The 13781-nt window shown below is 45.6% G+C and overlaps 2 protein-coding genes across 4 annotated transcripts in view; one reads left to right on the forward strand and one right to left on the reverse strand.

Moving 5' to 3' along the window:
• The window catches only part of phldb1b (pleckstrin homology-like domain, family B, member 1b), a gene marked incomplete at its 5' end in the record, with an annotated part of 92083 nt that extends 83681 nt beyond the window's left edge, over positions 1-8402 (forward strand). The window contains 4 exon segments of the mRNA XM_080459672.1: positions 4-123; positions 3436-3655; positions 5494-5579; positions 6552-8402. Of these exon segments, the coding sequence (XP_080315798.1) occupies positions 4-123; positions 3436-3655; positions 5494-5579; positions 6552-6692 (567 nt within the window). The 3' untranslated portion in view covers positions 6693-8402.
• A 673-nt stretch (positions 8403-9075) lies between these two features.
• The window catches only part of LOC308107544 (alpha-2-macroglobulin), a 30420-nt gene continuing 25714 nt past the window's right edge, over positions 9076-13781 (reverse strand). For all 3 annotated transcript variants that reach the window (XM_080459925.1, XM_080459927.1, XM_080459926.1), the window contains exons 32-36: positions 12756-12846; positions 12179-12247; positions 11252-11357; positions 11126-11167; positions 9076-9403 (exon numbers count right to left, since the gene is read on the reverse strand). In XM_080459925.1, coding sequence (XP_080316051.1) covers positions 9381-9403; positions 11126-11167; positions 11252-11357; positions 12179-12247; positions 12756-12846 — 331 coding nt within the window. In that variant the 3' untranslated portion in view covers positions 9076-9380. The remainder of the gene's footprint in view (positions 9404-11125; positions 11168-11251; positions 11358-12178; positions 12248-12755; positions 12847-13781) is intronic.

Here is a 13781-nt window from a genome sequence, read left to right on the forward strand (position 1 = left end):
CAGATGCTGGAGGAGGAGAGGAGGAGGAGGGAGGAGGCCGAGAAGAGGCTGCAGGACGAAACGTTCCACCGACAGCAGCTGGTGGAGAAGGAGGTCAAGCTGAGGGCCAGGAACTTCTCTCAGGTCAGTCGCTTCCACTCTGCATGCTGGGAAACGTGAAACGCTAAAAGCAGTTTGCTTCGGCTACGTTCACTTTGACTCCCGTCACGGTCAAATCCACCAAATCGGAGAATTCTCAGCCGTGCAGAATCCACCTGCATGTTTCCATATTTCCATAAATCATATGAAGGAGGCAGCTCTGATTTGGATTTTCAATATGTATCCTGTAGCTTTAGCCATCTCTAACAAAACAACATGTTTTTATTTATACTATTTCAATGTAAGATCAATATTCACATCTTCATTTACGTACAATACCCTGCCAACGTCTTTAAATACATTTTTAAACAGTCAAAGTCAGACTAAAGATGATCTTTTGGTAAAAATCCCCTAAAACTATCGAGCTAACCAGTTAGCCTGCTCTGTGGTGTAATACCACATTGTACCACACGGTGGTGCAGTGGGTCACTGCATCTTTCTTCCTACATGTAGTAATAAAACAACGAAGGACAGGAACCCGACAAGGGAAGTTTTTTGATCATAACAAACTGCTTGAACATTGATAAACAGCGACGCACTACTGCCCCCTAGTGGGCGAAGCTATAACCTAAATATTTACTACTGAGGATCCTCCATAGTTTGATCTATGAACTGAAGAGAACTTTCCCAGGTGCACTCAGAAATGTTGTGTGTTACATAATTAAAACAGTGGTTGTTTCCCGTCTCTCTATTTCTATCAACAGTATTTTTCACAATTAACCTGAAAATTCTCGAACATTTTTCATTGAAACATCCTGAAGTTATAACAAACGAACCAGCCAGCCTGTGGTGTAATACCACATTGTACCACAAGATGGTGCAGTGAGTCACTGCAGCTCTCCTTCCTGTATGTAGTTGGAGAACAAACATTTACTTTTTCTGTAGTTATTTACAGTAAAGTCCTCGTTAATGAAATGACTCTCGATGTTTTCATCCTGAAAAGGTTTTAACTCCGACTTCTGTAAAATCTGAACAACTTGATTCTGTGATGAATCGATTTTGTTGAATCATATTAAAGAAATATTCTGCTGTCAGTAACCGAGGGAACATGTGATGAATCCTCCGTCACTAGATTGTTTAAACGTTCCTTCCATGATATCAGGGTGTGATGGTGTCAGTGTGATGGTGTCAGTGTGTTGGTGTCAGTGTGATGGTGTCGGTGTGATGGTGTCAGTGTGATGGTGTCAGTGTGTTGGTGTCAGTGTGATGGTGTGATGGTGTCAGTGTGATGGTGTGATGGTGTCAGTGTGATGGTGTCAGTGTGATGGTGTCAGTGTGTTGGTGTCAGTGTGATGGTGTCAGTGTGATGGTGTGATGGTGTCAGTGTGGTGGTGTCAGTGTGGTGGTGTGATGGTGTCAGTGTGATGGTGTCAGTGTGGTGGTGTGATGGTGTCAGTGTGATGGTGTCAGTGTGTTGGTGTCAGTGTGGTGGTGTGATGGTGTCAGTGTGGTGGTGTCAGTGTGGTGGTGTGATGGTGTCAGTGTGATGGTGTCAGTGTGTTGGTGTCAGTGTGATGATGGTGTCAGTGTGATGATGGTGTCAGTGTGATGGTGTCAGTGTGTTGGTGTCAGTGTGATGATGGTGTCAGTGTGATGGTGTCAGTGTGGTGGTGTCAGTGTGTTGGTGTCAGTGTGATGGTGTCAGTGTGATGGTGTCAGTGTGGTGGTGTCAGTGTGTTGGTGTCAGTGTGATGGTGTCAGTGTGTTGGTGTCGGTGTGATGGTGTCAGTGTGATGATGGTGTCAGTGTGATGGTGTCAGTGTGATGGTGTCAGTGTGATGGTGTCAGTGTGTTGGTGTCAGTGTGATGGTGAAGGTGTGTTGGTGTCAGTGTGATGGTGTCAGTGTGTTGGTGTCAGTGTGATGGTGTCAGTGTGGTGGTGTCAGTGTGTTGGTGTCAGTGTGATGGTGTCAGTGTGATGGTGTCAGTGTGTTGGTGTCAGTGTGGTGGTGAAGGTGTGTTGGTGTCAGTGTGATGGTGTCAGTGTGATGGTGTCAGTGTGTTGGTGTCAGTGTGATGGTGTCAGTGTGGTGGTGAAGGTGTGTTGGTGTCAGTGTGATGGTGTCAGTGTGATGGTGTCAGTGTGTTGGTGTCAGTGTGATGGTGTCAGTGTGTTGGTGTCAGTGTGATGGTGTCAGTGTGATGGTGTCAGTGTGATGGTGTCAGTGTGATGGTGTCAGTGTGGTGGTGTCAGTGTGTTGGTGTCAGTGTGTTGGTGTCAGTGTGATGGTGTCAGTGTGATGGTGTCAGTGTGTTGGTGTCAGTGTGTTGGTGTCAGTGTGATGGTGTCAGTGTGTTGGTGTCAGTGTGTTGGTGTGATGGTGTCAGTGTGATGGTGTGGTGGTGTCAGTGTGTTGGTGTCAGTGTGATGGTGTCAGTGTGGTGGTGTCAGTGTGATGGTGTCAGTGTGATGGTGTCAGTGTGTTGGTGTCAGTGTGTTGGTGTGATGGTGTCAGTGTGATGGTGTGGTGGTGTCAGTGTGTTGGTGTCAGTGTGATGGTGTCAGTGTGGTGGTGTCAGTGTGATGGTGTCAGTGTGATGGTGTCAGTGTGATGGTGTCAGTGTGTTGGTGTCAGTGTGATGGTGTCAGTGTGATGGTGTCAGTGTGATGGTGTCAGTGTGATGGTGTCAGTGTGGTGGTGTGATGGTGTCAGTGTGATGGTGTCAGTGTGATGGTGTGATGGTGTCAGTGTGATGGTGTCAGTGTGATGGTGTCAGTGTGTTGGTGTCAGTGTGATGGTGTCAGTGTGTTGGTGTCAGTGTGATGGTGTCAGTGTGTTGGTGTCAGTGTGATGGTGTCAGTGTGGTGGTGTCAGTGTGATGGTGTCAGTGTGTTGGTGTCAGTGTGGTGGTGTCAGTGTGTTGGTGTCAGTGTGTTGGTGTCAGTGTGGTGGTGTCAGTGTGATGGTGTCAGTGTGATGGTGTCAGTGTGATGGTGTCAGTGTGGTGGTGTGATGGTGTCAGTGTGATGGTGTCAGTGTGATGGTGTGATGGTGTCAGTGTGATGGTGTCAGTGTGTTGGTGTCAGTGTGATGGTGTCAGTGTGATGGTGTCAGTGTGATGGTGTCAGTGTGATGGTGTGATGGTGTCAGTGTGTTGGTGTCAGTGTGATGGTGTCAGTGTGATGGTGTCAGTGTGATGGTGTGATGGTGTCAGTGTGATGGTGTCAGTGTGTTGGTGTCAGTGTGGTGGTGTCAGTGTGATGGTGTCAGTGTGATGGTGTGATGGTGTCAGTGTGTTGGTGTCAGTGTGGTGGTGTTGAAAAGTAAAGCAGAGTGTTGTGCTTGTCCGGTCCAGGCTCGTCCCATGACCCGGTACCTGCCCATCAGGAGGGAGGAGTTTGACCTGCGCTCCCACATCGAGTCGTCGGGTCACAGCGTGGAGACCTGCTACAGCGTCATCCTCACTGAGAAGACGTGTCGAGGCTACCTGGTGAAGATGGGCGGCAAGATCAAGTCCTGGAAGAAGCGCTGGTTCGTCTTCGACCGCCTCAAACGGACCTTCTCCTACTACGTCGGTAAGACGCTCCATCACCATCACGTGGTACCGGGCCCGCCCAGTGTAACTCGATCCAAAATAAAGTAGTGAAATATATTAATTCATTATAAAACATTAAGAACGTTAGAAATGAGGGGAGGACGAGGAGCAAGGAAGGAGATGGAGAACAGGTTGTAATAGAAACACAGTGAGAAAGTAAAAACCTCATTAGAACCTGAACTCGGACCTGGAACGTCACCGGTTCCACTGGTTCTGCCGTTTTCATGGACCTGCTGGGAAGCAGGTCAAAGGTCGCGCCCTCTCAGCCGGCGGCTCGTCACTGGAAAGAGGAAGTGGCTGTTTTTAATGAGGAAGACGAGGACCAGCCTTCATCCCTCCTGTTTCTGCCTGCTCAGCTGTTTCCTACAAAAACTCATTAAACCAAAACCTTTGTCACATTTTGCTTCAGTTTCAGGATCGTTTCCCACAGAGGAAGCCTCACACTTCGATCTTTATGCTTTATGCACTTTTTAATCTTAATCTCACGCAGCTCATCCAGTTGAACTTTACTCGTCACCTCCGACTCATTCATCTAGTTCTTCTTTCTTTTTTAAAGAATAAAAATTCTGATAGTTTCTAATTGAGTTTATCTCTGAATTCATTGATCTTATGATTCAGGGTCGTTAGTTTTACAATTTCAATCTTCTGTGTGCAGTTGGATATATATACTCCCCTCTTGTAATTTGACACCAGCCTCACGGCCTCTGTTCAGAGGAATCAGAGAAAAGGGGAGTTGAGAGTTGATTTAGAGATCCTGAAAGATTAATACTAGAATCCTTCTGCTCGATTGTGACAGTCAGAACTCTGCTCCACTTCTACGTCAGGTTATTCAGTTAAAACGTGAAACTTCTGGTGCAGTTCTGCCGTTGGTTTCCATGACAACGGCAGCCACAGTGTGTGAAACCCACCTCTCCACTGCAACGTCTGCAAAACCTGGTGAGTCTGCTGTGGAATCCCACATTCCAGGACAAACGTGGTAAACATGTTTGAATGTGGTGAGAGCGGCGCTGGTGTGCAGTGGAGTGGTGGTGCGGGGAGCTCAGGGGACCCCGGCTGGAGCCTCAGAAGTTCTCTGTTAAAGGCAGTCCGGTGTGTGTGTGTGTGTGTGGGGGGGGGGGGGGGGGGGGGGGGGGGGGGGGCTCGTTGGGATGCGCCGCCGCTCGCCGTGCTGATTGAGATGCGCCGCCGCTCTTCTCTGCCGACCTTGAGCGAACGCCGAAACATCTGGCCGCCGCCGCCCGGGCGAGTGTGAGCAGACGGAGACGCCGGGCTGTTTGAATGCTAAAGAGGTCATTAGCAGATAATAGCGGCGTATTAAGAGGAAAAGTGTTATTCCTGGAAATGAAGGCGGCGTCTCCACCTCACTTCTCTCAAGTTGGCTGCTGGAGCGTTCTGCGCCTGGAGGTAGAGCGGCGCCGAGTTCCCCACCGGTTCCTCACTGCAGTTCTGCAGTGGCTGATGAAACAAACTGCAATCCTGTACCAGAGGAGCGCAAGAACGCAGCCAGTCTGACAACACAATGAGAGCTCCACGGCTCCTCCAAAACCCCCCTAAACCCCCCCCCCCCCCCCCCCACACACACACACACACACACACACACACACACACACACACACACACACACACACACACACACACACAAAGTGCTGCGCTTGTCTTTCTCCATACATCAACACAAAGCCGCAAATTGGTCACGATGAAAGTTTGATTCCCTCTCGCTGTGTCCCCCCCCACCTCCACACCACCCCCCCTCCACCCCCACCCCCCCTCCACCCCCACCCCCCCCCCCCCCCCCCCCCCCCCCCTCTCCTCCTGCAGACAAACATGAGACCAAGCTGAAGGGGGTCATCTACTTCCAGGCCATCGAGGAGGTTTACTACGATCACCTGCGCAGCGCCTCCAAGGTACTGTCTGTCTGTCTGTCTGTCTGTCTGTCTGTCTGTCTGTCTGTCTGTCTGTCTGTCTGCCTGCCTGCCTGCCTGCCTGCCTGCCTGCCTGTCTGTCTGTCTGTCTGTCTGTCTGTCTGTCTGTCTGCCTGCCTGCCTGCCTGCCTGCCTGCCTGCCTGCCTGCCTGTCTGTCTGTCTGTCTGTCTGTCTGTCTTTACAATACAAATCTTTTTGATTGATTTTGTTTCTCTTGGATCAGCAGAAGTTTTTTTTAAAGTGGGGACAGTGAGGACAGTGAGGACAGTGGGGACAGTGAGGACAGAGAGGACAGTGGGGACAGTGGGGACAGTGAGGACAGAGAGGACAGTGAGGACAGTGAGGACAGTGGGGACAGTGAGGACACACTGAGACCAAAGTATCATGTGATGTCTTACGTCTGCAGCAGGTAGACGTGACGTCAGTGACGTCAGCGGATGCAACATGCTGCATGCTACATGCTACATGCTGCATGCTACATGCTGCATGCTGCATGCTGCATGCTACATGCTACATGCTACATGCTGCATGCTACATGCTACATGCTGCATCATCGCAGCAGTAAACAATTTGATGCAACCTGGTGTCGTGCAGCTGGAAGTTTATTTCGAAGGTTTCATATTTCGTATTTTTACTAGAATGTATCTCAATAGAACCCCGAAATCCAACAATTAAAAATAATCTAACAAGTTTAAAAAAAACACCAAACGCCAGCAACAGTTGTAGAAAGAGTAAATAAAGATTTGTATTTGTTACGTTCAGCGTCACTGAAAACAGCTGAACCCTCAGAGTTCTACGGTACTTCTTGTGTACTTCCTGTGTACTTCCTGTGTACTTCTTGTGTACTTCCTGTGTACTTCCTGTGTACTTCCTGTGTACTTCTTGTGTACTTCCTGTGTACTTCCTGTGTACTTCCTGTGGAGTAAGTCCTCCCTCTTCCTCTCGTCCCTCAGAGTCCGAACCCGTCGCTGACGTTCTGCGTGAAGACGCACGACCGGCTCTACTTCATGGTGGCGCCCTCGGCGGAGGCCATGAGGATCTGGATGGACGTGATCGTGACGGGGGCGGAGGGATACACACAGTTCATGAACTGAACCTCTTCAGTTCGGATCTCCTCACTGTTTTTTATTTTAATGTGTTCGGATTGAAAAAGGGAGCGTTCACAGAACACACTCACACACACACTGTGTATATAAACCAAAATGACTTTACAAAGCCTTTCTATTTTGCCAAATGGAGATCTTGTAGTTCCTGTTTGAACCTTTTTGTATTATTTCTTTCCTTGACTTTTTTCTTGTTGTTTTTTTTTACTTGGAGCAGAAATTTGCCAAATGACATCAAAGCCAATGTTTTTCTTTGATGGTTCCACTGCGGCGTTCTGACAGATTCTGCAATCAAAGGTTGGAATCGTATCAGGAACGGATGGAGGAGACGAGAGCTGCTGCTCCACGGCAACACGGGTGGAGAAAGCTGGTGCTCCGTCACGCCGGCTGACCAAAGCGAGCGCAGGCAGGCGCCACGCTCTGGAGAAGGCCGCGCCTCCCGCCCGCTCTGGAGTCGCTGCTCGTTAGCCTCGTTAGCCTCGTTAGGCATGTTAGCCTCATAGCCACATTAGCCTAGTTAGCCACACTAGCCACGTCAGCCTCGTTAGCCACACTAGCCACGTCAGCCTCGTTAGCCACATTAGCCTCGTGAGCCACGTTAGCCTCGTTAGCCACATTAGCCTCGTTAGCCCATCGAACACTAAAGCGAGCAGGACGACGTCTGACACCAAAGCTGCTAACAGCTGAAGAGTTCTGTCACACTGAGCAGCCGCGCACACAAGCTAGTCAAGTTAGCTTAGCTTAGCATATGGACTGACAGCAATTAGTGGCTTACATGCTTAAACGTGGTGTTTTACCTCGTTTACTCTGGCTAAAATTTTTAAATACATTGTGTTTCAGCAGGTTAGCCTGGCTAATGTGTTTAAGTATGCTATGTTAGCTAGTTAGCCTGGTTAATATGTTTAAATGTGGTGTTTTAGCATGTTAGCCCCTCGACCTGGTACCTATTAATCACAGCACACGTCCCTGTGCAGGATAACAAACTAAACAAGCTGCCAACAAGTACAAGGAGCTAAACACGTTCATGCTAACGCGCTTCACGCAGGTTGAAGTGATTCTTTCTTGACTCCGTTCCTCCGCGATGGCGGCGTCTTGTTGGCGGCTGACGGACTCTTTCTTCTTGTCCAGCTCCTGTCAGACGCTGGTGAAATCCTGGTTCTCTGGACTTCTTAGACCTTTTAGCTTTGAGCTCGTCTCACCGTCGCGTCGTCCCGGTTTGAGCCGCTAGCGGAGGAGATGAGTGGAACCGACCGTCTAAAAACATGGTGGCTATGAGCCCTGCGCTAGACGTGTACATGCTATGCATGCTAACAAACCGAAGCCGTGTTGACTCGCCGCCATGTTGCCGTGGAGCTCCTTCATCCTGTCATCAGCAGGGGGCGCCCTGACCGATCAACACTTCAGACCAACCCCACCCAGAACTGTGCCTTGACCATGGGTCAGCGGGGAACATGGGGAACATGGTGAACATGGTGAACATGGTGAACATGGTGAACATCGTGCTCCATCACGTAACGTCATTGATTGTCGACACGTTTTACTGTGACGCCAAAACTAAGTGTTTAGCTAGCCTGGAATGTTTGGTTTGATGTTGCATTGCATTCTGGGGGATGTGGTCGTCTTGATTTAAAGCAGAGAACTGATTTTGTCGTGACTCACTACATCATCTAGTGGTACAAAAGAGTATTACATGCCATGGCTAGCAAAATAGCAATTAAACTAATCTTTTACATTTGGTTTCACCTGCTAGCGTTTAGCTACGCTGCTTTGGGTGACGTCTCGTGTTTGTAATTTGACACCAGCCTCCCACACGGTGAAACCCCAACATGTTCCGCCTTTCAATCAGTCAGCTCGTCATTTTCTTTTTAGCGTTTTAAGCTAAAACACGTGACGCTTTAGCGCCGTTGGAATGAACCTCCAGCTTTAACAGTCTGAGGTCACATGACGCTCTTTGACCTCGTTTTGTTTTCCTCTCCCGAGCAGTGGCGGCGTGTGGAACTGCGGCGTGGTGTCATGATCCTTTGTGGTTGTGGTGCCTGAGATATGGTGACATGTTTACTGTTATTGAAAAGTAGAAGACTAGTGAAAAGACTTAATATATTCTGTCGTGGAACGAGTCCAGGCTGAAAAGAACGATTGTGGCAAAAACCATCGTAAGAAAAGAAATACAATTTCTACTTATTTTAGGAATTTTATTGTCAGTCAGTTACATTTGGAATCGTACGGTAGTGAGCTTTCATTTTTTTACTGGTACAACACACACACACACACACACACACACACACACACACACACACACACACACACACACACACACACACAGTACTTTTATTTCTAGAGACTAGATGTCACACACTCGGACCATGCTGTGTTGTCGGTACCTTGGATGTCTGATGCGTCACTTTCATGTAAAAATAATCTTTTTTTTTTTTTTGTCAAATCTATAAAAAAACAAAAATAAAAGATTCTGGCAGTTTCAGGTCGTTTTGTTTACTTCCAGTGCTGATGGTCCAATACTGACTGACTGATGACACCCCCCCCCCCCCCACACACACACACACACACACAGTTCCAGAAATTCAGCCCCAATAAAAGACGTCTAAAAACCAGAGTAAACAAAAAGGAAAACCAGGAAAGAAATAAACACCTAAAAAGCTTCTTTTCCTCCTCGGCGAGGTTCTACAGCTCGTTCACGTTGTCGCCTGCAGAGGAAACACACAACATACGTCCTGTTATATGAAACACTTCTTATTACTTCTATCAAAATGTGCAACTTTGTTTTTTCTAAATCCTGTTATTGTTTTCTAATTTGTTCTAAAGTTAAAAAATGACATTAAATGAACCTTTTAACAAGCATTTCAACCCGAATCTATCAGTGTAGGAGGATCTAGAACGAGTGGAAAGAAAAACAATTGATGCTCTTCAGCGTTAATTTATTGTTTTTAGAACTAAATTTCACATTTTGTACCTTGAATATGTAACTGCTGCTCGTTTCTGATTTAATCTGAAGGATTAGGGTTCGTCAAGTCAAAATATTTCACCAGAAAAAAAATCCACATTTTGTATTGATTCATATTACTTTATATACTTTTTATATTTCAAAGCTCCAAATCAAAACCAAGTAAAGAGTTTCAGCACATTTTTCTTAATTTTCTTTAATGTTTATTTGTTGACTTTTAGCATCATTATTGGAATGTAATTTAATCTTTTAGAAAGTTTAATTTTGACCTTGTATTTCATCGTTTACAGTTAAAAAAGACTGAACATATGTTACTACGTCCTGCATACAAAGTGACGCTCTTCTTTTATTGTGGTATTTATTAACATCTTTATTAGCTGGATTAGAACGTGTTCCTGCTTCTGTAAAGTCTGATAATATGGAGTATTAGTGATAAATACAAACTTTTCACTCTTTTCTTGTCTTAAAGTAAATTTCTCTCTTGGTTTTTGTTCCTTTAGGAATAACTGAACACGTCCATCCAGTCACATGTTAGTAAGTCAAAACCATTTTTATGAATTGATTTTTGTTCCGAATTAAAATAGTGTTTCTCTTTTAAATACAGTCCACGACGAGCCACAGGGAGGAAACTGGAATAAAGAACAATACAAAGTTTTTTTTATGAAAATTTTGCAAAAACAACAAACGTCAGCAGGTGAAAATGAGGGTCGAGAGAAAGAGCACTGCCTCCAAACACATTAACATCATCTGCATAAGTCTTTGTATTCATGTCAAATCATCTAGTTCATCACTATACGATCACATTTTCCTCTCGGTCGCTCCGGAAGCCAATAAATCTATTTGAAATGTGTTCAGAGAAAAATACCTTTTCATTTTAGTTGCGTCATAAAAAGTGAAACCTGAAGAATGAAAATGCAGTTTGGAGGATTTATTCTGAATGAAATGAGTGAAATCCTGCAGCCATAACCTGGGAGTGAAAAGGCATTTCTGCTAATGCACTTCAATTTTAAACTGATTGTTGGAAACTATTTGCTGCGGCTTCTTATGAAACTCAAATCTTAGTCATTTTATTTTTCGTGGCACAAGAAGCAGTCATGAAGAAGAAAATTAACATTTATGAGTCAAAACTGCAGCTTTATTCTGAAAATGAAGGCATTTCTGTTAATATATATTTAAATGTATTAAAGTTTTAATCCGTATTAAAGAATCCAAAGATTTCACTCAATAATGATGATAAATCTGTTTGTTAATTAAAGTGAAGTGAAACTTTTCATTCAGCAGACTAAAGAAAAAAAGCCGGATTAAATCTAGATTAATCTGTAGGAACACGTTCAAACCAGCTTTTTACTGCCAGTTTGGCCCAAATATCTTCTAACGTGAAAAACATCAGGAAGTTTGAAATTTAACCAGAAGTACAAATTAAAATCTCCACTGATGTGAAATAAAGAAACGTCACTAAACCTACTCTCTGCACAGGAGCTCGTGTACTCGGTCACGGCCTCGTCACCTGGAACAGACAGCAGATCAGTGTGAGAACACACACACACACACACACACACACACACACACACACACACACAGTGTGTCTCACTTGTCTGGTAGTAGTCGTAGACCTTGACCACGGCAGGTTTGAGGTTCCTGACGGGCTGGTCCTCCTCCAGAGTCACCGGGTAGCTGGACGTCTCGTCCTTCTTCAGCTGAAAGAAAAACCACCTTGTTAAAGTCAAATCAGAATAAAAGCTCATTAATGCTCCATTTTAGATTTAAAACTTCCATCCAATGTTTCCAGATCCAGAGCAAATTGTTGCAGTACCGCCGGTGGCCTCAGGGGGCAGTGTTGACATTAGAAATGTCGGAGAAATGTGACTTTCTCAACATGTTCATCCATGTTGATCGATTCAGAGTGGCGCCCTCTGGTGGACTGGATGCTAAACAATTCTAATTCTAAAATCAGTGAGGCTTGTTTGAAGCAAATATTCAGATTTTCTTCCTAATCTAGATTATAAATGAGCCTTAAGATGAGTAACATGGTCATATGTACCAGCTAGGAACTTGGAATATTAATGTTTATGGTGAATTCATAACAAAAATTGCTAACTGGAACCATTTTTTTCAGAATTTGCTTTATGACCATTTCTTTCACATTTAAATTGTTATCTTCCATTTTATTTATGTTTAATGCCCTAAAGTATAGAGCGTCTGAGAGTAATGTCAATCTGAAACAGAAGTTACTTTTATATGTTATTTCTTGACTGGGATCACACTTAGCATTAGCATTAGCATTAGCATCACATCCAAACTGTAATAAAGGAAATGTTAAAATTAGAATAACTTTGGTTGGTTTATTAAATTCTTTAAAGCATTTAAAGAGACGGGATTGTTTTTCTCATCATGAGACCAAAAAACAAAAAAAGATTAAAATGAGTTTAACATCCTGCAGGAACGGACATTAGTGGCACACGTTAACGTTGAACAGACCGCCCCCCCCCCCCCCCCCCCCCCCCAGAGGTGTTCTTACCCCGTCTAAGTAGATGTTGATGTAGCCGTCCTCCATTTCCACACGTTTCACTGTGCGGTCGTTCTGCAGCTGAGACACACACACACACCTTGAGACGTCTGACAGAGCCTCTCAGCAGCAGAGCAGCAGCAGAGCAGCAGCAGAGTAGCAGAGCAGCAGCAGAGTAGCAGAGCAGCAACAGAGCAGCAGCAGAGCAGCAGAGCAGTAGTAGCAGAGCAGCAGCAGAGTAGCAGCAGAGCAACAGAGCAGCAGCAGAGTAGCAGAGCAGCAACAGAGCAGCAACAGAGCAGTAGTAGCAGAGCAGCAGCAGAGTAGCAGCAGAGCAACAGAGCAGCAACAGAGCAGCAGCAGAGCAGCAACAGAGCAGCAACAGAGCAGCAGCAGAGTAGCAGAGCAGCAACAGAGCAGCAGCAGAGCAGCAGTAGCAGAGCAGTAGTAGCAGAGCAGCAGCAGAGCAGTAGCAGAGCAGCAACAGAGCAGCAGCAGTAGTAGCAGAGCAGTAGTAGCAGAGCAGCAGCAGAGCAGTAGCAGAGCAGCAACAGAGCAGCAGCAGAGCAGCAGAAGAAGAAGAACTGACCACTAGGAGGGCGTGTTGGTCCACCACGTATCCAGACAGCAGTTTGATGTTGATGATCACCATGTTGGTTTCCTCCCTCCTGCCCTGATACCTGCAGAACCAACACACCTGATCAGAACCACCATCGGACCCACCTTCTCTCTGAGTCCAGTCATTCGGTACTTCAACATGGTTCTTCTGCTCTCCTGGATTTTAAACATCAAGAGTATCATTGCAACACGGCGACAAACTGGAAGTTTATGAACCGACAATGTGAAACTTTGGACCAAATTCAAACTTCCTTGATGATTTTAATTAAATGATTTTATTTAAATAACCTTGAATGTTAAAGTTTAGATCTTCATCAGAAGTTCTCTGAGAACTTTTTAATCACATAACGTCTGGTTCTAATAGTTAATAAGTGGAAGCTAAAGAAAACGAGATATTATTCATTAGTTCTACTTCTTGCCACTCCTCTTCAGACACGCTGTCTGGTTCTATGGTTCTGATGGAACTGTTCCCTCTGTGGTTCTATTCCCTCTGTGGTTCTCTGTCCTGCTCTGGACGGATCCTGACGTCCGAAATTAAATAAGAAAATGAAAAAGAACTAAGATGAAACGTTGTAGAGAAAAAAAACTAAGAATAGAAAACTCATGAATAAAGTCTGAAGGCTGCTTCCTGCTTCAAAGTCGTTATTTACAGAACCTTTCCTCCGTCCAGCTGAACCAGAGTCTCCACCCGTCTTAAAAACTATTAAACTCCAGACTATCGACGGTACGATACCAGACTATAGACGGTACGATACCAGACTATAGACGGTACGATACCAGACTATCGACGGTACGATACCAGACTATAGACGGTACGATACCAGACTATCGACGGTACGATACCAGACTATCGACGGTACGATACCAGACTATAGACGGTACGATACCAGACTATAGACGGTACGATACCAGACTGTCGACGGTACGATACCAGACTGTCGACGGTACGATATCAGACTATAGACGGTACGATACCAGACTGTCGACGGTACGATAC

The sequence above is a fragment of the Lipophrys pholis genome (assembly GCF_963383615.2).
Source record: "Lipophrys pholis genome assembly, chromosome: 3".
Lineage (NCBI taxonomy): Eukaryota > Metazoa > Chordata > Actinopteri > Blenniiformes > Blenniidae > Lipophrys > Lipophrys pholis.